Genomic DNA, 24,610 nt, shown 5'->3' on the forward strand with positions numbered 1-24,610 from the left:
ATTTAGAAAGAAATGGGACAAGGAATTGCAATTATAATACTATGGTAATACGACACGTCATTTCCCTCTTTAATTTCGGGTAACATAGACCAATATGAACATAGCTCAACTGATATAGAATATAGTATCTAAATCGAGATTATAGGTTCAAATCTCCCCTACTAAAAAATTTCATTTTGAGCAAAAATACACCTGAGGTTTTGAAAGTGACATTATTATCCAAGATATTTGAAAACTCCATATCGATACCATTTTTAAAAGTAGCTAAGAGCGAGAATCTTTATATACCCATAACGCCCTCCACTTTTACTACATTCCGACGTCGTCCTCAAGCTAGCATGATCATTAGTACACTTCTACGATGCAATAAAATGTCATTTTCGAGCTAATTTAGAGAAGAAGAGACCAAGGGGGAAAGATGTAAGCATTGTAATTGCAATCTAGTGAGTGTTAACATAGCTTGGGCTCTACCTTTCTACGATCTATATCTATAATCCATATACGAAGCAAAGTTAGATGTCAACGTGGATCGAACAATTCAAAGAGATAAATGTGTATCAGAAGTTGAAATCAATCTTCAGTCTCGCAGTTTTCCATCTTCATAGATGAAGAATCGAACGACTCGTAAATGGAGATCTCTCTTATAATCAGAGCTTTATCTTCTTCAAACCCTTCATCCACTGGAACCAAAAAGCGATGGATCATTCATGAACATAAACACAGATCAAATGATATTACGTTAAAGGGTTCTTATCTTCGTCGGTTGTTACCTTTATCGAGTTTAAGGTCGTCGAGAAAAAGAAGAAGTTTGGTTCTATTTGCAACAAGTATGCCTATGATCTCCGAAGGCTTGTTTTTGTTTGCAACGAATAGCTAATAAACAAAAACGAGCAACTCCTTTAACGAGAAAAAAAAAAATGAACTTGGTAGCGTGAATCATTCAACAATCTTCAACGGTACCTTGAATACATCGAAGGCGTCTCGTTGTATTGTCTTGTTCGGGTCCTATACGAAAAGAAGGGCGTAAAAATTCTTAAGAAAGTTGTGCTTGTATGAGCATGTAAGTGAGAGAGTTTACCCTGAGAAGGTTCATCAAGACCCTCATGTTCTCCAATGAGCTCACATACTTAACCATCACAGCTGCATTAGAGTTATCAAGAAGTAAATCGCCCAGCAACTGCAGCAGAGTACCCAACTTTAGGATCATAAAACTCGAAGCATCGGTTCGAGGCACCGTAATCGACATATTCATTAGCTGCAATAGAGTGAATCTAACACATGTACATTAAAACACGGCTAGCGTTCGTTCGTTCTTTCTCTTTACCTTCACAGCGTGTCGTTTGGTGATGTAATTGGTCGATTCCAGCAACTGCGTATTGTACACTTCGAAAAACTGAAAAGTTAGATGCAATGAGCTCGTGTTCATCTAAATCAAACCAACAATTTACGAAACGACACCAAAGACGTTATCTAATGCTTACCCAGTCGTAATTGTTAGTAAGAAACCCAGCAACAGTAGATTTATGCCTTGTTAAAAGTTTCTGCATAATATCAGTTCAGGTTGTTTTAGTTGACAGACCATATTCTTAATATGGCAAACCTTAGTACCGCTTACGTCTATCGAACCTAACAGAAACGACGGTTAGCTTGGTGTTTACCGTCACGAGCAATTGGTATATAAAGATACTGTGAGATCCCACATCGGTTGGAGAGGGAAATGAAACATTCTTTATAAGAGTGTGAAAACCTCTCCCTAACAGACGCGTTTTGACCATTTGTAACAGCTCAAACCCAAAGCTAGTAGATATTATCTTCTTTGGGCTTTCTCTTAGGGAAAGATTTCCATACCCTTACAAAGAATGCTTCGTTCTCCTCTCCAACTGATGTGAGATCTCACACTCCACTTTCCTTGGAAGCCCAACGTCCTCGTAGGCACACTGCTTGTTCCCCTTTCCAACCGATGTGAGACCTCACAATCCACTCTTCTTAGGAGCCCAACGTCCTCGTTGGCACACCGCCTATTCCCCTCTCCAACCGATGTGGGATCTCACAATCCACTCCTTGGAGGCTCAACATCCTCGTTGGCCACCATCCGGTGTCTGGCTCTGAAACCATTTGTAATGACCTAAACTTACCACTAGTAAATATTGTCTGCTTTGGGGCATTATGTATCGATGTTAGTCTCACGGTTTCAAAAAGCATCTACTAGGGAGAGGTTTCCACACCGTTATAAAGAATGCTTCGTTCCCCTCTTCAACCAATATAGGATCTCACATACACAACAACAATAAGATATAGAGAAGAGAACAAATTCACAATCTTACTCAACTCTAAAAGTTGCAGAAGCATCTGATGCTACATAAAATATAGGATTTTGAACGTAATCAAAGAACTTCCTCATATTCTCTGATTCCAGGACATACCTGAACTGGAAAGGATTAGAACTAAAGAAGAAAAGATGATCATTAACTAGAGCTCAAGGTTTCAAACACAAGAAAAGAGTTAAAAACGGTTCATGCCTAGCAACACACTGGTGTTGGATGCATTCTCTAGCAATCGCCCCATAAGTTAAAGCGATGTCGCTATCTTCGTACCTAATTCGAGCCAATCATTAACCATCAATGGATGTCGTGTAATGTTAACAATTCGATAGCTCGATCTTAAAACGATACAACCTCTTACCCCGGTATAAGAATGTCCATGATATCCATGTTGTTCTCCAAGTACTCGGAGGCTATGATCCGCGACTTGACCTGCTGTCGCTGCAGATTGGCAAGAACATGAGTTGCACATTGGCGCAGCTGCAGGTAAGAACACACTAGTTAATCTACACAAGCTTCAGTGAGGGCTGACTTATCCAAAACTACAGTTTAAATGAAAATATGATCATGTAATTGCAAGTGAGAGCTCATTCACCCCTGAGTTCAGCCTTGGAATGCAAACGACGAGAAGGCGAAATGTATTCTCCTTGAAGAACTCCTGAGTTAACTGAGCACAAGCATCTGCATTTGGTTCTGCTCCACCATTTCCATAAAGAACTGTTCTCATTTGAGAGATGGTTTTGTTCAGTTCAGATATCTGCATAAATTCAAATTCAATATCAAGAGATTACAAGCTAAACCCATTTTTGTGCATTTTCTATTGCGAATTTGAAGCTATTGCAACGATTAACAAACAAAATTGTAAGAACAACATCGTTTTCTCCAGCTTAAATGAAGGCAATGGTGAAGAAACAGGGCAAAATACAAATAATCGATAACCATACAACGAAAATACAGAGACCCAGATGAATTTTTCAACCAAATCATCCATAAGAACATTAATAATACCTTCTCTTCCCGTTTTTGCTCACGAACCTCCTCATTCCGATCAATGAAGAGAAGGAGCTCATTCGCGTACCGAACGAGCTCCACCGGCGAGCGTGCCTTCGGCTTGAAAAGCCCTCGCATGATTTCTATTTGGGTTCTGATAAATGTTACTGTTCTTCGTTGATCTTTCTTCTTCTTCTTAAGGGTTACAATTTACGGGAAAAACAGGGAGATTAGAACATGGGAAGAGAAGAAAGGGGCGTCGTTCTGGACCGGTTTTGTTGGGCATTGAAGAATTGAGGTGTTTGTTACAAATATAGCAAAAAGGAATCGGGTTTCGAAACGGTGGCGCTTGGATTTGGAACACTTTATTTAGTTTTACATTTAAATACTCGAAGAATATAGCTACACTTCTTATTTCAATATAAAAATTGACACTTTATGGAATAATCTGAGTTATAATGGTTTAACCAAAGTTGAAAGTGTAACGATTTACTTAGTATTTAAACAAAAAAATGAAAATTATTTGATGAGCAAAATATCCAAAGTTCCACCACACACAGCAGCAGAGGGAATCATATCTTCTGCTCGCTCGGGCCCTCTCTAATGTTTGTTCTTCAAAGAATGGCGAGTACCACCGGGTTGCTCTTACACCCACCTCTTGTAACACCCATTTCACCCAACGTCTCTACACCGCGTTTCTTCCTTGCCGTTGCGACCCAATTCGCAGGAAATAGGGATAAGTCGTTTTTCCATCGAAAGAAGGCTAATGGGTTTTCGACTTCCATTGCTGTGGCTACTGATTCCTCAGCGCCGTCGATTCCGACCCAGAACGAGGATTTGGTGGATACCCACAAGGAGGAATCCGAGAAGATTGTTCTTCCGACTAATGAATCCTCTGAGAAGCTTCTCAGAATTCGTCACTCGGTAACTCTGTTTTTTCGTTGATTTTTCCTTGTGGTTTTTGGGGATTATAGATTTATATCTGGGAATTTGAGGAGCTTTGTTGCTTAAACAAGGGTTTTAATGGGGTTTCCCAGAATGGATTTAGGTTTGATCTAGGCAGGGTGTTGATGGATTTAGCATCTCCTTCTCTGAATTCTCTTGTGCTTCGTTTGAACTGGTTGATATCTATGCTTTAAAATTGCAGTGTGCCCATGTTATGGCCATGGCTGTTCAGAAGCTCTTTCCAGATGCTAAAGTGACAATTGGACCATGGATAGAAAATGGGTTTTACTATGATTTTGATATGGAGCCATTGGGAGATAAAGATTTGAAGAAAATCAAGAAGGAGATGGTTCGTATCCCAAATCTATGAGCACTGAAATCACTCGGCCTTTTCTTCATTATTTGATATCACAAGGTTTGGAATCTGTGCATTGGGCTATGCTTTCAGGGTATGGAATTTATTTCTCATATTATCTGTAGGAACGCATTATTAGCAGAAACTTACCACTTGTAAGAGAAGAAGTTTCAAGGGATGAAGCTCAGAGAAGAATTGAGGCAATCAACGAACCTTACAAGATGGAGATTTTGGAAAGTATAAAGGAGGATCCCATAACCATCTATCATATTGGTACGGATTGCAATCATCTTTGTACCCTTTGTGTTGTAACTTACGAGATTTTCTAATTTTGTGCTTATGTCGAAAGCTTCTATAGTCGAACTCATTCGAGAGGGCTTGGTTGAAGTTTGGCTTATGAATGGCTGGAGTTTTGAGCTTCTTGAAATTAAAAACTTTTTTCCTTTTCTTTGTACTTTTTCGAAGTCCAAAATGTTCTCTTGATTGTGACTGTGTGAGATCCCACGTCGGTTGGAGAGGATAACGAAGCATTCTTTATAATGGTGTGAAAATCTTTCCCTAGCAGACACGTTTTAAAACCTTGAGGGGAAGCCCGAAAGGCGAAAGGGAAAGCCTAAAGAAGACAATATCTACTAGCGGTGAGCTTGAATTGTTACAAATGGTATTAGAGCCAGACACTGGGTGATGTGCTAGCGAGGAGGCTGAGCCCTGAAGGGGGGTGGATACTAGGCGGTGTGCCAGCAAGGACGCTGGGCCCCGAAGGGGGGTGGATTGTGAGATCCCACATCAGTTGGGGAGGAGAACAAAGCATTCTTTATAAGGGTGTGGAAACCTCTCCCCAGCAGACGTGTTTTAAAAACCTTGAGGAGAAGCCCGAAAGGGAAAGCCCAGACGTGTTTTAAAAACCTTGAGGAGAAGCCCGAAAGGGAAAGCCCAAAGAGGATAATATCTGCTAGCGGTGAGCTTGGGCTGTTACAAATGGTATCAGAGCCAGACACCGGGCAGTGTGCCAGTGAGGACGTTAAGTCTTGAAGGGGGGTGGACACTAGGCGGTGTGGACGTTGAGCCCCAAAGGAGGTGGTGGGCATCGGGCAATGTGCCAACGAGGACGTTGGGCACCGAAGGGGGGTGGATTGTAAGATCCCACATCGGTTGGAGAGGGGAACGAAACATTCTTTATGAGGATGTGGAAACCTCTCCCTTGCAGACACGTTTTAAAAACCTTGAGGAGAAGCCTGAAAGGGAAACCCAAATAGGACAATATCTGCTAGTGGCGGGTTTAGGCGGTTACAAATGGTATTAGAGCTAGACACTGGGTGGTGTGCCATTGAGGACGCTGTGAGCCCTGAAAGGGGGTGGACACCAGGTGGTGTGCCAACGAGGATGCTGAGCCTCGAAGGAGGTGGTGGACACGAGGCGGTGTGCTAGCGAGGACGTTGGGCTCTGAAGGGGGGTGGATTGTGAGATCCCACATCAATTGGAGAGAGGAATGAGTGCTAGTGAGGACACTGGGCTCCAAAGAGGGGTGAATTGTGAGATCCCATATCGGTTGTAGAGGGGAACGAAACATTCTTTATAATGGTGTGGAAACCTCTCCTAAGTAGACGTGTTTTAAAAACCTTAAGGGGAAGCCCGAAAGGAAAAACTCAAAAAGGACAATATCTGCTAGCAGTAGGCTTGGACCGTTACAAAAGACAACAAATGGTAGATCAATTGTCTAGTAAATGAAAGAACATCTTGGTCTATTTTGACCAGCTAGTATTTCCATCCCTTAACTATATTGATTCATTGTAATACCCTATATTCTTCACAGGAAATGAATGGTGGGATCTTTGTGCTGGCCCCCATGTTGAATCTACTGGGAAAATCAACAAAAGAGCTGTTGAGCTTGAGACAGTTGCTGGTGCATACTGGAGAGGAGATGAGAAGAATCCAATGCTACAGAGGATATACGGCACTGCTTGGGAGACCGAAGAACAATTAAAAGCATACCTTCACTTCAAAGAGGAGGCCAAACGTCGTGATCACAGACGCCTCGGGAAAGATCTCGATCTATTTTCCATTCAGGTCTAGATTTTCCATGTTCTTGTTGGTAGCAAGAGTTATGCTCTTAGATTATGTCAGTCTGAGTTACTTTAGAATCTTGCCTGACCACAGGACGATGCTGGGGGAGGTTTGGTATTCTGGCATCCAAAGGGCGCTGTCGTGAGGAGCATAATCGAAGATTTATGGAAGACGTTGCACCGAGAACGCGGTTACGATCTGCTATACACCCCACATGTGGCGAAAGCAGCCCTTTGGAAAACAAGTGGTCATTCAGACTTCTACAGCGAAAATATGTACAATCAGATGGACGTCGAGGACGAGCTTTATCAACTTCGACCTATGAATTGTCCTTACCATATTCTATTTTACAAAAGGAGGCTTACCTCCTATCAAGATTTTCCTATTCGAGTAGCAGAATTGGGGACGGTATATAGATACGAGCTGTCTGGTAGCTTGCACGGTCTTTTTCGTGTTAGAGGTTTTACCCAGGTGCAGTTCATGTGAAGGATTGTTCCTTGTTTGTGGCTGAAATTACACAAACTTTTGGTGCTTTACTGATCTGTTTTGTGGATTTTGCAGGATGATGCTCACATATTTTGTTTGGATGATCAAATCAAAGATGAAATTAGAGGTGTTCTAGATCTAACTGAAGAGCTATTACTTCAATTTGGGTTTAACAAATTTGAGGTAAATCTCTCTACTAGACCACCAAAATCAGTGGGAAACGATGAGATCTGGGAGAAAGCAACATGTGCTCTTAAAGATGCTCTCAGTGACAAGGGTTGGGGCTATCAGATTGATGAAGGTGGCGGAGCCTTTTACGGACCGAAGATCGATATTAAGATCGAGGATGCGTTGGGAAGGAAGTGGCAATGCTCAACTATACAGGCAATCCCTCAACTTAATATGAGTTCTTTTATTGGTAGATCTAAGCAGAATTGATGTTCAAGGCAGCTTCGTTTGATGAATGACAAAGCTATCTGTTCTTGATTTTTTCAGGTTGATTTTAATCTACCTCAGCGTTTTGACATCACATATGTTAACTCGAACTCTGAAAAGAAGAGACCTATCATGATCCATCGTGCGGTGCTGGGATCCCTGGAGCGATTCTTCGGTATTCTAATAGAAAATTATGCTGGAGACTTCCCGTTATGGCTCTCTCCGATCCAAGTTCGAGTTCTGCCCGTAACCGATGCCCAGGTGATTATATATATGCGTAAAATTTCCTCTAGTTTATCTTAGTAATGTCATAGTACTTGTGTAACAACTCAAACTCATTGCTAGCATATATTGTTCTCTTTGAGTTTTCCCTTATGGACTTCTCCTCAAGGTTTTAAAACGCGTCTGCTAGATAGAGGTTTCTACACCCTTATAAAGAATGCTTCGTTCCTCTCACCAACCGATGTTGGGATCTTATAATCCACTCCCCTTTGAGGCCCAGCGTCCTTGTTGGTTCTCGTTCCCCTCTCCAATCGATGTGAGATCTCACAATCCACTCCCCTTCAGGGCCCAGCATCCTTGTTGGTTCTCGTTCCCCTCTCCAATCGATGTGAGATCTCACAATCCACCCCCCTTCAGGGCTCCCCTCAAGGTTTTAAACGCGCCTGATAGAGAGAGGTTTCCACACCCCTATAAAGAATGCTCCGTTCCCCTCACCAACCAATGTGGGATCTCATAATCCACTCTCCTTTGGGACCCAGCGTCCTTGTTGGCCTCGCTCCCCTCTGCAATCGATGTGGGATCTCACAACTTGTTTTGACTGTCGTAATAATTTGCCTCTTGATTATGTATGAGAGCTCGTTCCCAACAATTCTCATGCAAGAATTTCATCAAGTCTTAGGTAGAATCATGTCTATTATGGCGGAGGATCCTTGTAAATATGATTTGGTAGCTGAATCAATTGCATAGATTCATTTTAGGTATTAAAGTAGTGATTTTTCAATGAAATCTTCATTCCATGTTCATTCCAGCTCCCATACTGCAAAGAGGTGACCGAAAAACTCAGAGCGATTGGCGTTCGAGCAGAAGTCTGTCAAGGCGAGCGGTTGCCTAAGCTTATCAGAAATGCAGAGACCCAAAAGATACCATTAATGGCAGTTGTTGGCGCGAAGGAAGTCGAGACGCGAACTGTGACAGTGAGATCAAGGTTTGGTGGGGAGATAGGAACCATAACTCTTGATGATTTTGCTGGAAGAATCAAATTTGCCTCAGAGAATAGAACACCATTTTGAAGCCATTTTCTCATGTATAATATATGTCTATAAAATTGTATACATACTTTGGGGGACAAAAAAAGAAAGATTTTTTATTTATTTAGAAAAATGTTGTGGTCTCGATTAGGAAAAAATACTCGGGGAAACCGCTACAATTTGATCGTCTCATAAGAACCGTTGGATGAAATTGTATATTCCTTAAGAACTATGTAGTTACTTTTATCGTTTCTTTCCGCAATGGGTAAAACTCAATATGATTGTAACAGTTGAAGCCCACTACTAGCAGATATTGTCTGCTTTTATCGTCGTTAGTCTCACGACTTTTAAAATATGTCTACGAGAAAGAGGTTTCCACATCCTTATAAGAAATATTTTGTTCTCATTTTCAACCGATGTGGGATCTCACAATCCACTCCTTGGAGTCTAGTGTCTAGTGTCCTCGCTAGCACATCGCCCTGACTGGCTCTAATACCCTTTGTAACAGCTCAAGTCCACCGCTAGTAGATATTGCTTTGATACCTTTTGTCACAACTCAAGTTCACCGCTAGCAAATATTTTTCGTTTTGGTCTGTTATGTATCACTGTCAGCCTTACGATTTTTAACGATTTTTAAAACGCGTCTGTTAGGAAGAGGTTTCCACACTCTTAGGAATATTTTGTTCCCCACGATTTTTAACGATTTTTAAAACGCGTCTGTTAGGAAGAGGTTTCCACACTCTTAGGAATGTTTTGTTCCCCTCTCCAACCGATGTGGAATCTCACAATCTACTCCTTGCCTCCTTAGGGCCCAGTGTCCTCGCTAGCACCTCGCCTAGTGATTGACTCTGATATCTTTTGTAACATCTCAAGTCCACCGCTAGTAAATATTATCCATTTTGGCTCGTTACGTATCGTTGTCAGTCTCACGACTTTTAAAACACCTCTACTAGGGAGAGGTTTCCACACCCTTTTAAGAAATGTTTGTATTCCCTCTCCCAACCGATGTGGGATCTCACAATCCACCCCCTTAGGAGCATAACATCCTTGCTGACACACCACCCAGTGACTAGCTCTGTTACCATTTGTAACAACCTAAATCCACTGTTAACAGATTTCGTCTGTTTTGACTTGTTACGCATCACCGTCAACCTCACGATTTTTAAAACGCGTCTACGAGGGAGAGGATTCCACACTCTTATAAAGAATGTTTTGTTCCCCTTTCCAACCGAGGTGGGATCTCACAACTGGTGTGACGTTATCCTCAAATCATTTCTCCTAGATTAGAAGGAAACAATATTTTTAGCAATTCATAAAGTTTTTTATATATATATAAACTAAAAGTTGTTATTAGTATTTATATGATCTACAAGAGCAAACATATATGGTGTCTCTTAAATGATTGAGTATCATATGGCATGGGCAAACAATCAACTTCCATGGGGAGTATTAACTGCCATTCATACAACCAAGTATATATAAAGAAACTCCATTTTTTTCTTCACACATGGATGGCTGCCCCAAAAAAGCCTGAGTTGAATGAAACAAAAGCTTCTTCACCACCAAAACAATTTATGAAGCTAAAATGGCACCTAAAATTAGGCATTAAACCTTTTGTGGTCCATGAATTCTCTTCATTATGTTATAAAAACTTCATTTCAACACTCATTTTCATCATCAAATCTACAACACCATTCAATAATGTCTTCACTAACCATTTCAAGATCATCCACATTCATCATCTTCTTCTTTCTTTGTCTCATCACCAATGGCCTAGCTGCTGATTTCCATGTCAAAAGATATGGAGCAAAAGCCAATGGCAACTCGGATGATAGCCAGGTTTGTTCCTATGGTCGTACAAAATCTTATCATTATAATGTAGCTAGTTCGAACACGAAGTTGAATAACGTTTCGATTTTGAGTTTGAGAAAGCTAAAAGTTGATGAATTTGTGATGGGTTTTTGGTTTTGTTTGTAATTTAGGCGATTATGAAGGCTTGGAAGGATGCTTGCATGTCAAGAAAGCCAAGCAAAGTAGTGATATCAGGTGGGAGATATGTGGTGAATTCGATGAAGTTTAAAGGGCCATGCATGGCGCCCATTCATATTCAAATGGAGGGCAGACTCGAAGCGCCCCTCAATATTCAACACATGAAATCTGACGACAATTGGATCATTTTTGAGTATATTAATGCTTTAACAATCTCTGGAAAAGGCATTTTTGATGGCCGAGGATCTCTTGCTTGGAAGCAAAATCAATGCGCTTCTTCTGGCAAATGCGACTCTCTCCCTATTGTAAGTGTTCGTTTCGTTAAAAATATTCATTTGGTCCTTAAAACTTCTACGTACCATTAACCATGCATGTTTTACAAACAACATCTATAAGTTTTCTTGGATTACAAGCTAACGAATGGGTATTGTTTACAATAGAGCTTGAGATTCTACAGCCTCAACAACACTATAATTCGAGGCATAACTTCAACCGACAGCAAGTTCTTCCACATGAACGTGCACAACTGCAGGAACATGACCATTCAAAACATCATCATCAACGCCCCCGGCATAAGTCCCAACACCGACGGGATCCATATTGGAGGATCGAACGGGGTGACTATAAGCAATGCCAGGATCGAAACTGGTGACGACTGTGTCTCAATCGGCGACGGAAGCCAACAAATAATTGTCGAGAAGGTGACGTGCGGTCCTGGCCACGGGATTAGTATTGGAAGCCTTGGAAAGTACAAAAATGAGAAACCAGTGTCTGGAGTCATTGTTAGAAATTGCACAATCAAAAACACCATGTTCGGAGTTAGGATCAAAACATGGCCAGATTCTACGCAAGGAATTGCCACCAATATGCACTTTGATAGCATTGTGATGAACAATGTTGGCACTCCTATCCTAATTGACCAACAATATTGCCCATATGGAAAGTGCCGATTCAAGGTATTTCTATATTTAATACGTTCTCTAACTTAATCCCCGTTGAATAATTATTTGATTTTAAAATGTGATTTGTGTTGAACCTATAGATTCCATCTAGAGTTGCAATAAGCGATGTCGGATTCAGGAACATCGTAGGGACATCGACAACTCGAGTGGCTGTAAAGCTTGTGTGCAGCCGAGGGTATCCGTGCAAGAACGTGAAGCTATCAAACATAAACTTGAGATACATAGGCACCAATGGGACAGCCATATCAGAATGTTCCAATGTGAAGCCTACAATATCTGGAAGAGTGATGCCGCCAGCCTGCACTAGGGCTTTTGCAATATGATTCATCCACAACCCAACAAACAAGACATGAATATATGAATACTAGCACCCTTTCATGCTTTTTAATGTACATGAGCATGATGAGAGGTGAAGTTTAAATGTATCCCATAGTCGGGTTAGGCCCAAATGTTACGGTCACACTATATATATATATAAATACATACAACATATAAATTTCGATTGATTAACATTCCTGTTGTTCATGTGTTTAAAGATCTGAATCTTCCGCGAAAAAATGTAAATTTATTATATTGTTTTTAAAAAAATTTAAATAACCTTTGAAATAATTTTATTATGTCTAAGAAAGTTGATTTTCGTATACCCATCTTTTACTTCAGTGTTACATGGGTTACTCGACATACACAACGTATAGGAAAAAAGTATAAATAAATCTCGAAAAAAAAAAAAAGAGAAACCCTAGAAGGCTTGGCTATAAAAGAACCGAGCCATTCAGTCTCGGACCTTCTTCGTTCCTTCTTTTCTTTCCAACTGCTGTTGTGCACGGCTGCTGTCTAGTATCATAAAAAATATCGTTTAAAGAGGAAAATAATAAGTTTACGTGAACCTCGTTATTTTATGTCGATTCAGCTCTAGTTGTGACTTAGCACTGATGGTCGCCCGACATTTTTAATATAAAAGTTGCGACACCCAAGTTAGAAGTTTGACTTGCTTACTGATAGTAAGGAGACTCAGGTCGTAACACAATTGTTTCATAGGAGTTTCGTAACTGTAAAGCCACATGATTTTTGGGTCGTGTTATTTGCATTTGGGCTAATGTATAGGTATTTTAAATGTAGGTTCGATCTAAGGCATCTAGATCAATAAGTCGGAATTGCTAAAGCAAAGTTTCTATGAACTTTGCAAGGCGCGTTACACGTGTTTATTGGGTAGCCAGTCACTAAAGATCACGTAAGGTAATTGTTGATAACTATTTTTGTGGTAAGAATTACACTCTGTTATCTTTGTGGTAAGATGCTGAAAACAGTTTTTTTTTTTTTTTGTGAGTAAATTACGGTGTGTTTCAAGTAATCAACTAATAGAAAACCTAAACTAAAATACTATTAGAATCAAATATCTGAGGCTTAAAACGTCAAAGTTTGAAGTCTTAGAGACAAAAACGCTACTAAACTCGAATCTCAAATGTTAAAGGTGTGATATTTTCTGATATTGACTTAACTTACAACGGAAAAAAAGGACCGATCAAGTCTGAATGTGCAAATGTGAAACCCACCGTTACCGGAAAGCAAAACCCTAAAATATGTGCCTAATGATGCTCCGTCAACAAACTATTCTTTTCCACAGCGACCCTTTCAAACCATTTTTGTTCTAGGTTTCAAAATTCCATTGGTTTGCTCCATCAAATAAAATGTGAAGCGGACCATTTACTTCATTTCAAAAATTGTATTCGTATTCTTTAAAGCGAAATCACACATAGAAAATGATATTGAACTATGATCTTGCTCGAACCATGTTTAATTTTTTATAATGAAAACGACTCCAACTCTGACACACACTTGTCATTAGCTAGCCATATCACCACTGACACTAACCGAAAACAAAGAGTAGCATAAGCGAGTATAAAATAATACTCAATCAATAGCTCATTTATATATTTATTAAAATATTTCAATCTTACTTTTGGGTCATTGACAATATTCACATAACCGTTAAGATTTGGATACTTAGTTACTTATCTTCTAGCTCCTTTGAGTTCACTTTAATCACTAGTGTCACATGACCCTGATGGCTGATTACGTGATCCAATAGCGTATAATGCCCACAATGTCATTTATAGTTACCCATTTCGAGCATGTTTACCTATAGTCAATTATTTAATGTGCCTCATTCATCCCAACTCATCCAGCATGTTTTGCCCTCGAATGATGAGATAAATCTAAAATAATTTAACTATAATGAAACCATAAGTGTTCGGGGTGGAGAAGAAACTTCATTTAACTTTATTTCTTCTACGAAACTAACCAATAAAATAAAGGTTCACCCTGTGTAATCTTGGTGGCTAATTACTCGATCCAATAGCATATAATTACCACAATGCCATTTATAACCCATTTGATATACTTTAACTAGTCAACCTATGCAACAAAGATTCAATAACTTATCATCAAAACTAAGATTATCCTTAGTGACAAACTATCGTAATTAGGTCTGATGTTTCTTCAACGTTGTCGCGAGCGTGATTTCGTCCTCCGACGATCACGACTATTCTTCTAGGTTTTGGGTGGAAAAGAAGGATGACAAAAAACAAAAAAAAACAAAAAAACAAAAAAAAAAAACACCTAAATTTACGGTAAGGCTTTGATTAGGTTTTAATGACGTTGTGATGATTCTCTTCTCAAAATAATGCCATGAAAGTCTCCCAAACATGTCCGAGTAAATTTAGAAATTTAGGACACCACAAATGTAACTTTTGGTCGTGGTTGATTCACCTAAAATTAGGCATCAAACTTTGTGTGGTCTATGACTTTTCTTCATTCTTCTATAAAAACATCATTTCAACACTCATTTTCATCATCAAATCTACAACACCATTCAATAATGTCTTCACTAACCATTTCAAGATCATCCACATTCATCATCTTCTTCTTTCTTTGTCTCATCACCAATGGCCTAGCTGCTGATTTCCATGTCAAAAGATATGGAGCAAAAGCCAATGGCAACTCAGATGATAGCCAGGTTTGTTCCTATGGTCGTACAAAATCTTATCATTATAATGTGGCTAGTTCGAACACGAAGTTGAATAACGTTTCGATTTTGAGTTTGAGAAAGCTAAAAGTTGATGAATTTGTGATGGGTTTTTGGTTTTGTTTGTAATTTAGGCGATTATGAAGGCTTGGAAGGATGCTTGCATGTCAAGAAAGCCAAGCAAAGTAGTGATATCAGGTGGGAGATATGTGGTGAATTCGATGAAGTTTAAAGGGCCATGCATGGCGCCCGTTCATATTCAAATGGAGGGTAGACTCGAAGCGCCCCTCAATATTCAACACATGAAATCTGACGACAATTGGATCATTTTTGAGTATATTAATGCTTTAACAATCTCTGGAAAAGGCATTTTTGATGGCCGAGGATCTCTTGCTTGGAAGCAAAATCAATGTGCTTCTTCGGGCAAATGTGACTCTCTCCCTATTGTGAGTGTTCGTTTCGTTAAGATATTCATTTTGGTCGTTAAAACGTCTACATAGCATTAACCATGCATGTTTTACAAGAAGTTTTCTTGGATTGCAAGCTAACGAATGCATATTGTTTACAATAGAGCTTGAGATTCTACAGCCTCAACAACACTATAATTCGAGGCATAACTTCAACAGACAGCAAGTTCTTCCACATGAACGTGCACAACTGCAGGAACATGACCATTCAAAACATCATCATCAACGCCCCCGGCATAAGTCCCAACACCGACGGGATCCATATTGGAGGATCGAGCGGGGTGACTATAAGCAATGCCAGGATCGAAACTGGTGACGATTGTGTCTCGATCGGCGACGGAAGCCAACAGATAATCGTCGAGAAGGTGACATGTGGTCCGGGTCACGGGATTAGCATTGGAAGCCTTGGAAAGTACAAGAATGAGAAACCAGTGTCTGGAGTCATTGTCAGAAATTGCACAATCAAAAACACCATGTTCGGAGTTAGGATCAAAACATGGCCAGATTCTACTCAAGGAATTGCCACCAATATGCACTTTAATAGCATTGTGATGAAAAATGTTGGCACTCCTATCCTAATTGACCAACAATATTGCCCATACGGAAAGTGCCGATTCAAGGTATTTCTATATTTAATACGTTCTTCAACTTAATCCCCGTTGAATAATTATTTGATTTTAAAATGTGATTTGTGTTGAACCTATAGATTCCATCTAGAGTTGCAATAAGCGATGTCGGATTCAGGAACATCGTAGGGACATCGACAACTCGAGTGGCTGTAAAGCTTGTGTGCAGCCGAGGGTATCCGTGCAAGAACGTGAAGCTATCAAACATAAACTTGAGATACATAGGCACCAATGGCACAGCCATATCAGAATGTTCTAATGTGAAGCCTACAATATCTGGAAGAGTGATGCCGCCTGCCTGCACTAGGGCTTTTGCAATATGATTCATCCACAACCCAACAAAACAAAACATATGAATATATGAATACTAGCACCCTTTCATGCTTCTTAATGTACATGAACATGATGAGAGGTGAAGTTTAAATGTATCCCTTGATGATTGGGGGTTTTCTTTTAGAGCCAAATTATGGGCACCCAAAATATATATACGACGTTTCATTTGAAATTGGATAAGTAACTTTAATTATTCAAGACGTTCTTGCTTTCTTTGGAGGTCTGAATTTTAGCTTAAAGTTAATAGGTAGGGATAATATAAAATTCCATACGCATCTTAGCAAATGCATGGAAACATGTGTGTCCACTGCCCCTGGACCCTGTGGCCTAAGTGAGCTACCATGTAGCATATACGAGTGTCACAGTATGAGCGAGCATGTTGAGACGAGTGTCTTGGACGACTTCTTTTGAAATAGGTTTTTGAAGAACAGTACCGGGCAGCACGGGTGGGTATTGGGCCCTATCCCGCGTGTTGGAGGTTGCTACATACACCCGTTATCCGGCACGGTATCCGTAAATAACACGACATGGGCATAGAAGGGTCAATGTCTCGATAGAACTCGGATGGATGGATGTAGAGATGAGCGATACGCGAGCCCGTTCTCGATGACATGATCAAACGAATTATGATGGCCAACGACATCCCAAGACTCAGAACGGCGCCAAGACATATGAACCATGTCGATGGGGATCGAGACGACAAGATGGGATGCGACGTTGCATTGAGAGACCTTGGCCCAAGCAGAGGCAAGGTCGAATCGAATGACTTGGCCTAGTGTAGGGGCAACGCGAGCCCGTTTTCGAACATTATAACGAGCAATGCTAGCAAACCGTATTCGTATAGACAAGGGTTCAAAAAAAAGATTAATTTCTTGAAATTGTATTCTTGTAGCAAGTGTTCGTCGTTATCAAGGCAATAATTATCCCTTCATATTTTATTCCCCTTCCTATTATGTCATTTTCAAACTTATATATGTTTTAAAAAAAAGCTTGAAAATAGATGTGGTTGGAATTGAAGCCAACCACTTACTTGGAAAATCGTATTCCTTAAGCAAGAGATAAGATTTTAAATCACCTTTTTTTTATTTTTTATTTTTTTAAAAATTTACTAAAAAGCTACTTTTTTCCACCATAAAAATGTTTACTTTATTTATAGTGTGTTTGGCTTAATTATTTTTATTAATATAAATCCAAATTTTTTCATGATTCTTTACCGTTCATAAAAAAATTCGATGATCCAAAAAATTCAATCAACCCAATTCAAATCAGTATAGATTGGGTCGAAATAGATTGAGTTGAACAAACGATTCTGAATTTAGAGCTAATTTTAAAAAATACATTATTTTTTATTATTTATTTTTCAAAAAATTTTAAAATTAAATAGCCCAATAAATTTTCATGAAATTGTGTAGTAATTCTAAATTAAATTTTTAAAAATAAATAACTAGTTTTTTTTTTTTAGGAAATAACATTTTTACAAAATTTGAATAAATAATCTGAACAACTCGAACCACTCCAGCCCAAAAATTATACGGTTGGGTTGAGTTTATTATTTAATAAGGACTGTTTGAGTTGAAAAAAATTTACTGATCGAACAATTAGATTGAATCTAAAGAATGTCATACTCATTCCAACTCATGAACACCCCTAATTTTTAACGGACAACTTCTTAAAAGCTATTCATTTAAGTTTGTATAATCTTAGTAAAACGTAGATAACAACACAAGAAAATCGATAACGGGAAGTCGTGCATATACGCTTACATTTCAAAACTTTTAAAAAAAATTAAATAGTTATCAAACACGACCCGTCTCCGTAGGATATTGATCTTTCAATCATTGTTCGGGTCTCCCTTTCACTGTTTTTTCCCTTATCCCTTTTAACTTTTTCTCGAAATGTTTGATTGAAAGAGAAAGAAAAAGACAAGAAAGTAATAATGGAAGCAAGATAGAATAAAGTCCATCTTTTGGTATTAAATTGCAAATAGCACATAAAACAAGGGGCTATTTGCAAAACCAATATAAATTTAAGAAATTTAATAAAAAAATATAATTAATCAATGATTTATTTATTAATTTTTGAAAATTCACATCACAACAATCAATTATTTCATTTTTTATAAACAAACAAATAAATAAAAGCTGACTTTTTTATAAAAGGAAGTATAAAGTTTGTCTCTTAATATAAATTTTTAAATTCCTAACTCAACTTCATTACTCTACCTATGTATCTTAACTTAAGCATAATTTTAATAAATTAATCATCTTATTAAAATCCCATCTTGATGTGACGTTCCTAAGTATAAAGTATGAATCATTACTCTTACTCGTCGCGTACTTTTACGAGTATTCGTTAACTAATTCTATAAATTACACAAACTACAACTCGTTGAATGGATGACAGAGTGTAGGAGGCAAGTAGTCATATGGGTACGATACGTTACACACAAATGCTTCTCCAGCTCCCTAATATCTCGACTATTCACACAGACATATTGACCCGAAATTGGAATATGAGTCCTGTATATTTCTTTTGAACTTAGAAACAAAAACCCAAGATCAAATTCAATTTTTTTCTGGGTGAATTCATCTCTATATACACCAAGAGACAAAGATTCGAAGCATGAACACGACCAAATTAGGGTTTGGTTATAAACAAAAACATAAAAGTTTGTCTATTGTGGGGCATGAATAAAGGGCTTTAGACCAAACCCAAAAAATGAAAAGGAATCCTCTTCACAACATGCATAGTGAAGAATAATAATGAATAGATTCAATTGATAAAAGTTTAATATATATATATATATACATTGTATAAGAGAAGAGTGGTAGTGACTAGCACTCCACCACCACTCAAGTGCACATTACCTCCCATTAAAGCCAAAGTTGGAGGGTGTTGACTCTCTTTTATTTTGTTTCTTCCCACTCAATCATTATGAATTATGAACAATACCGTGAGATCTCATCTCGATTGGAGAGGATAACGAAACATTCTTTATAAGAGGGTGGAAACATTTCCCTAATAGGCACGTTTTAAAAAATTCGGAAGGTAAAAGATCGACAAAATTACATTAAAAATCTTTGTAATTTGTGAACTACTACACTATTTTGTACAAGAACATATACATATATGTGTAAATTTCGAAACCCAGATGCTAATTTGAACATAACTCAATAATTTAAATGCTCGTACAAAAATCTCAATCCAAAGTATGATCCAATGGCTCTATAACAATTATTGATTCTATAGCATCGATTTGTGTCATTGAAAACCAGATCCAATCGAAACTAAAGAAACCCATTTACATTAAGATTGCATATCGCATGCTGTCGCTTACCATAAGATGATTAACTTCCGAGATTCTTGGAAACTCGCCGGAGACCCACATCCCGTCGACGCCATTAACGTGAGGTTGAGAGAAGCAAGAGAGAAGCGAAAATGGGGTTCGAAGGAGAGTGTAAATCATTGAAAACCCATATGAATTTCGTTCTCTCCGGTTGCCATCGATCACCGTAGCTCCGCCGTCAGCTCCGCCGCCGGCGCTGTACATGCTTTCATCTGCCACTCGTGGGCTCTTCCTTATGTTGTGGAGGTTTCTTCTCACGGCCGCCGCCAAACGCCACATGGGATTCTCGAGATGGAGAGGGTATTTTGAGATGAAAGTTATGGAGATTGGGAGTTTAATAATGGGAGAGTTTGAGATGGTGTTGGTCCTTTGAATGGGGTGAGATTTTTCTTTTTTTAAACAATTTATTTGGGGTCCATTCATATCCAACCCAACATGCCGACAATGTTACCTAATTATTCACAAATCAATCCGCTTGTATGTAGAGCCAAACAAAGAATAAAGCAACAGATTCAGTAGCCTGGACTGCAATAAAGACTCACGGGATACTAATAAATTTGTCACAAATTGAGACTCGATTGTGTTGAGGATCATTGGGAGTGAGTCCCACATTGACTAATTTAATGAAGGATCATGAATTTATAAGTGAGGAATACTATCTTCATTAGTATGAGGCCTTTGAAGCCTAAAAGAAAGCCATGAAAGCTCATTGTAGAGAGTCGTGATTATTCGAATGTGTATCGGGAATATTTTAATATTATGTATATAGATGAGCATTTGAAAGGGTATGTGGTAGGTCAATTTGGAGTGGGGAAGAAATTTGTTAGAGGAAGTGGGAAGAAGAATGAAATAAGGAACAGTGTTTGTGATAAGGACTTAGCCACAAACAAAAATAAAATGGCCAATTTGTGAGTGCTTCTCCACTATATACCCTCTTATGTTGCTATCAACTTTCACTTAATCATCTTCTTACCGTTTTATAACATTTAAATTTTCTAAATTTTAATATATTCTCGATCAAAAAATCAGAATTTTAAATTTACGTTGCAAAATTACGATGAATTTAATAGATGTCGGGGTTGAATCCTATATTATTATTTTTAAAAAAAAAAAAAAAATTCTTAGGTCAAAGTCAACGTTATTTTTAATGATCCATTTATAATACAATATATATGGTAGACAATGAAAAGGCATTTCAATAATGGCTATTATTTTTCTAATGACATTGGTTTGGAGTGTTTTCCCACTATTTTTTATTGATTTTGATTGATTTATAATTAGTATTTATCACCATTTTGTTTTATTTTTTTGCTTTAATTTTATAATATAAAGATTTTTATTTGGGTTTTTCCAATAAGAGAATAATTTACCAATAAAAAAGAATTTAGTTTATTGATTAAAAAAATTGTGAATATTATAGAGATTTATTTACTTGAGTTTGTAAATAAATAAATTTATATATTTGTGAATTAAAAAAATGTTACTTTATTCATATTATTATATCTTTTTGAATTTTTAACTTAAAAAAGTGTTTAGTGTAACTTTTACGAGTCGAAAGGGTCAACCAAGCTAGGCTAGATCATGAGTGAAATATTGTGATTGGGTTGACGAGTAAGGTTCACCTCTTTCATAAAACAAAGTGAAAATGGTCGACTCAATAAATCATTTTTTAGGGTACTGCTTCTGTTGACTCATGAAACTTAAACCAATCTACTAGATTCACTTTAAAGCATGACTGACACCGACTATTGTTGCAACAACCATTATTAACAATGGGTGACATAATCAAATGAAGACTTATGTTGCACGTAACTATATCTCTTTCGATTTTCTTTTCTCCTCTTTTCAACTAAGACACTCGACACTATAGTAACAGTCTAACTCAGTGAATAAAGATATCAGTTCTCAGTTCAAATATCGATAATGTCCAACAATTATTAAAGTAAATAAATAAAATTATATTTGTTAAAGTAACAATTTGGAGAAACAAATATGATTGAAGAATATTGTCATGTTTTAAAACAATAAAAACATGGTTGGCCTCAAATTTACCACAACTTTTCTTTTAGTTTTATTTGTTTTTTTTTTTTTTTCACTTATTCCTGTTGGCTTCGTAACGACATGTCGGAATATTTTGATTTTGCACGATATATTCTTGCACTCAAACGACATTACTTTATATATTTCTGTCTCATTTAAAAATAAAACAATATTTAATAAGAATGTTTTTTTCTCTTTTTCTTTTTCTTTTTCTTTTTAAATAATTTGTTTTCACTTTGTTCCTAATTTCGCAGTTTCCAGATTGTGTTGGTCCAGTTCCAACGCGTGGTTGGCTGTCGTGAATCTTACGCTCCTAGGCTAAAATCTTCTGCAACACGTTGTAGCCATTCCACTTTGGAGCCGGTTCTTTATGGGCGGGCCATTTTGTGGGCCGTGAAGAATATCACTGGCCCATTATATTTTAGATTTGTCAAAAACACCCCTATTATTGACGAATATAATTAGTTTGGTATTATGGGTAATGGCAAATATGGTCATATTTAGTTAGGTGTTTTCTTTAATTAAAATAAATATAAAATTAAAAATAGGGGAACGAGCTAAAACTAAACCCTAAGCTAAGACATTAAAAAGACTGATGCCCTGAAACGATTTCCTTAAGAGCTCTCGAACATTAAAAGATTGAACTACCCTCTATATATATAGATATATATATTTTAATTAAAGAAAACACCTAACTAAATATGACCATGTTTGCCATTACCCATAATACCAAACTAATTACAAATCTAAAATATAATTAGTTTGGTATTATGGGTAATGGCAAACATGGTCATATTTAGTTAGGTGTTTTCTTTAATTAAAATATATATATCTATATATATATAGAGGGTAGTTCAGTCTTTTTAATGTTCGAGAGCTCTTAAGGAAATCGTTTCAGGGCATCCGTCTTTTTAATGTCTTAGCTTAGGGTTTAGTTTTAGCTCGTTCCCCTATTTTTAATTTTATATTTATTTTAATCAATAGAAAATGTTTTATTCTTACCATTTGTCCCAAATAAGTTATTAATTCAATCAATTATTAATTTTTTTTTTTTTTTTTTAGCGAATTAGGACATAGATAATAATACAATCTCATTATTAAATAAAAAAAATAAAAAAAAAAGACCAAATTAAACAAGCCAACACTTTATTGCCACGTGGCAAGATGACACGTGTGATTAGCACACCATTTACTTAATTTAACCACTCCTAATTAAATCAAGGAAATTACTCAATAACCCAAAATTATAAATAAAATAAAATTAAAAAAAAAAAAAAAAAGCCCACAAATTTCTCTTCAAGCCTCATCCATGCATAATATCCCATATTACCTTACTCTGTCTTCTCCGCGGGGGCTTCCTTCTTGTCATCTTCTTCCTTTGCGTCCTCTGCTGCCGGAGCATCGGCTTCGGGAGCCGATGACTCGTCGGGACTGTCGCTTTCTTCTTTCGCTACCTCTGCAACTGCTTCGGGTTCTTCCTCTGCCTCTAACTCGTCCGTCAAGATCACAACCTCCTCTTCTTCTTCTTCTACCTCTTCCTCTTCCTCGGTTGGTTCAACCTTTTCATTCGAAACAGCCGCTTCGGAATGGGGCGGTTCGGCAACAGTTTCGACTTCAACACTCTCTTCTTTCTCCGCCTTCTCTTCCGGTGTGACGGCCGGTGGCGCGGGTTCCTCAACTTCCTCTTTTGCAGCCGTCTCTTTAAGAACATTTGTTTCTTCTAGGAGAGCCGCATTTGGAGATATAGTTTGCAAATTACCATAAGAATATCTTGAGAGAAAATGTTACAAAAAATTTGAATAAATTGGATGATAATATCATATTAAATTACCCATCCATCAAAATTTTTAATTTTACACGTTAACATTGTTGGATGAAGAAAGTCTCACATCCCCTACTTTAGGGAATAATCATGGATTTATAAACAAAGAATACTCTCTCAATTGTTGTGAGGCCTTTTGCATAACCTCTCATGAGAGCTTATGCTCAAAGTGGACAATATCATACTATTGTGGAGGGTCGTGTTCATCTAACAAACATGAACCTAATCGTTGATCAAAACAATAACGAACCTAATAAAATATTGTGGTCTACGAATTATACACGAATTGGATTGAAAAACAAACATGAACCTAATCATTGTGTCTCCATAAATTATAGCACATCACTAATATTAGATACAAAACGACTCAAATTTTGTAACTATTTTTTGGGTTAATCAATTTGACTTAACTAAAAAATGTCAATTTGCGACCCAAATTTTGCAGTTTTTTCAAAATTTCAATCCAACCCAAGTCAACCCACGAATCGATAGAAAGTAAAAACGGAATATTATTGAGATACCTCAACGGTGGCCATGGAAATGCTTGTTAAGGAAAATGAAGAAAGGAGGGCGTTGAAGACACGATCGGGGAAGGAGAAGAACAAATAAGTTATGTATGAAATTTCTATGGATCTAGGAATTGGCTTATATACACCGCTTCAACTCGAGTTTATTATTATAAAATAAGGTATTTATAGAAAAATAAATAAATAAAACGTTGAAATATTAATTATTAATTTTATAATATAAGGTTTGAAAGTGTATTATTGTTGAAATATTAAGTTTATAATTATTTTTTTATATTAAATAATAGTTATTATCAATTTTTAGCATTATTGGCCACCCAATAAAGTTGGCTTTTTAAAGTTAATAAAATGTCTCATATTTTGGATTAGAAAATTAATGTCCGACCTTTGTAAGTTTAATTAAAAAAAAAAACATAAAACAATAAATAAATAAATAAAATTATTGTGAGTTCTATGGGGAGTACTGGTTGATCATTCGAAAAGACCAACTAAGCATCATTGGCTTGGTCAACCTTTACCTGACCAACATTACGCAAGCTCATCAAACAATGTTTTTTAGCTTGATTTAGGATTTGGTTCGCCACTTTGTTCTCCTCTTTCCACCCCTCCCCGTTGAAAGGAGAGACA

General features: G+C 37.5%; 6 protein-coding genes across 6 annotated transcripts; 3 read left to right on the top strand and 3 right to left on the bottom strand.

The window, feature by feature from the left end:
- Window positions 1-403: 403 nt before the first annotated feature.
- LOC111811743 (putative MO25-like protein At5g47540) lies at window positions 404-3,697 on the bottom strand. The gene is made up of 11 exons (XM_023698764.2): window positions 3,330-3,697; window positions 2,917-3,078; window positions 2,683-2,801; window positions 2,520-2,594; window positions 2,330-2,423; window positions 1,482-1,541; window positions 1,325-1,393; window positions 1,079-1,177; window positions 961-1,005; window positions 771-873; window positions 404-680 (listed from the first exon to the last, which is right to left on the bottom strand). Exons 1-11 carry the CDS (start codon window positions 3,447-3,449, stop codon window positions 571-573), a joined length of 1,056 nt encoding a protein of 351 aa, XP_023554532.2. The 5' UTR covers window positions 3,450-3,697; the 3' UTR covers window positions 404-570.
- Window positions 3,698-3,826: 129 nt separating this feature from the next.
- Window positions 3,827-9,146, top strand: LOC111811667 (threonine--tRNA ligase, chloroplastic/mitochondrial 2). Its single transcript, XM_023698660.2, has 8 exons — window positions 3,827-4,235; window positions 4,459-4,605; window positions 4,737-4,884; window positions 6,425-6,678; window positions 6,769-7,146; window positions 7,237-7,545; window positions 7,657-7,857; window positions 8,628-9,146. The coding sequence occupies exons 1-8, from the start codon at window positions 3,915-3,917 to the stop codon at window positions 8,886-8,888; spliced, it is 2,019 nt and encodes a 672-aa protein (XP_023554428.2). The 5' UTR covers window positions 3,827-3,914; the 3' UTR covers window positions 8,889-9,146.
- A 1,380-nt stretch (window positions 9,147-10,526) lies between these two features.
- LOC111811719 (exopolygalacturonase-like) lies at window positions 10,527-12,307 on the top strand. Its single transcript, XM_023698734.2, has 4 exons — window positions 10,527-10,685; window positions 10,829-11,140; window positions 11,276-11,791; window positions 11,878-12,307. The coding sequence occupies exons 1-4, from the start codon at window positions 10,548-10,550 to the stop codon at window positions 12,118-12,120; spliced, it is 1,209 nt and encodes a 402-aa protein (XP_023554502.2). The 5' UTR covers window positions 10,527-10,547; the 3' UTR covers window positions 12,121-12,307.
- A 2,346-nt stretch (window positions 12,308-14,653) lies between these two features.
- On the top strand, window positions 14,654-16,460 carry LOC111811718 (exopolygalacturonase-like). The gene is made up of 4 exons (XM_023698733.2): window positions 14,654-14,813; window positions 14,957-15,268; window positions 15,394-15,909; window positions 15,996-16,460. Exons 1-4 carry the CDS (start codon window positions 14,676-14,678, stop codon window positions 16,236-16,238), a joined length of 1,209 nt encoding a protein of 402 aa, XP_023554501.2. The 5' UTR covers window positions 14,654-14,675; the 3' UTR covers window positions 16,239-16,460.
- Window positions 16,461-19,403: 2,943 nt separating this feature from the next.
- LOC111811837 (uncharacterized) lies at window positions 19,404-19,971 on the bottom strand. Its single transcript, XM_023698879.2, has one exon. It carries the CDS (start codon window positions 19,871-19,873, stop codon window positions 19,550-19,552), a length of 324 nt encoding a protein of 107 aa, XP_023554647.1. The 5' UTR covers window positions 19,874-19,971; the 3' UTR covers window positions 19,404-19,549.
- Window positions 19,972-22,925: 2,954 nt separating this feature from the next.
- On the bottom strand, window positions 22,926-23,415 carry LOC111776442 (uncharacterized; the record flags this gene model as incomplete). The annotated part of the gene is made up of 1 exon (XM_023655877.2): window positions 22,926-23,415. A coding segment is annotated over one exon (450 nt), but the record flags the coding sequence as incomplete, so codon positions are not given.
- Window positions 23,416-24,610: the final 1,195 nt, after the last annotated feature.

Source organism: Cucurbita pepo, chromosome 15 (assembly GCF_057944985.1).
Source record: "Cucurbita pepo subsp. pepo isolate OVF chromosome 15, ASM5794498v1, whole genome shotgun sequence".
In the NCBI taxonomy this organism is placed as follows: Eukaryota; Viridiplantae; Streptophyta; class Magnoliopsida; order Cucurbitales; family Cucurbitaceae; genus Cucurbita; species Cucurbita pepo.